Raw genomic sequence first — 532 nt, 5'->3', positions numbered from 1 at the left:
ATACAATGCAAAGTGAATGTGGACAGGAAGATTATGCAGCTGAAAAACTGAGCATTTCAGCAGTGTGAAAAAACGTGCAAAAACATTCAAAAGTCCCAACAACGCTGAAAAGCATTTTTACTTGAAAAGCACAAGGGCTTTGAGCAAGGAAAGAAGTTGTGGCTGCTCCTCTGGGGCCACACCCCTCTCTCAGGCTGGCTAGGCGAGCTGCAGGGTTACCAGCACCAGGGCGACCACCAACTCCAGCAGCTTGTTGCCAAAGGAAGTGGACTGCAGTCTGGATGGGCAATACGCAGCAGCCCTCAGTGCTTCCCACTATTTAAATATTAAATAACTATTTGGAGAAATATGACAAAAATAGTTCAAATGTGAAGTAGTACATGAATCTGTATGTCAAAGAAACTGAACAAAACTTGTTCCAAACAAACTCAGTAAAGCTTCTAATTAGACATGTTACAATTAAAATGCTGAAAGACAAAGTTCTTGAATGCATCACAAAGAAACTAAATCAATATTTACAATTATAAGGTCA

At 40.4% G+C, this 532-nt stretch overlaps 1 gene segment (V, D, J or C); it reads right to left on the bottom strand.

Annotated features, from left to right (window-relative positions):
* Positions 1 to 198: 198 nt before the first annotated feature.
* The window catches only part of LOC101585930, a 3,852-nt gene continuing 3,518 nt past the window's right edge, over positions 199 to 532 (bottom strand). The window contains 1 exon segment of the V gene segment in view: positions 199 to 277. Within this exon segment, the coding sequence occupies positions 199 to 277 (79 nt within the window).

Source organism: Octodon degus, unplaced genomic scaffold (genome assembly GCF_000260255.1).
Source record: "Octodon degus isolate 3935 unplaced genomic scaffold, OctDeg1.0 scaffold00162, whole genome shotgun sequence".
NCBI lineage: Eukaryota > Metazoa > Chordata > Mammalia > Rodentia > Octodontidae > Octodon > Octodon degus.
This window is presented reverse-complemented; position numbering and strand designations above follow the sequence as displayed.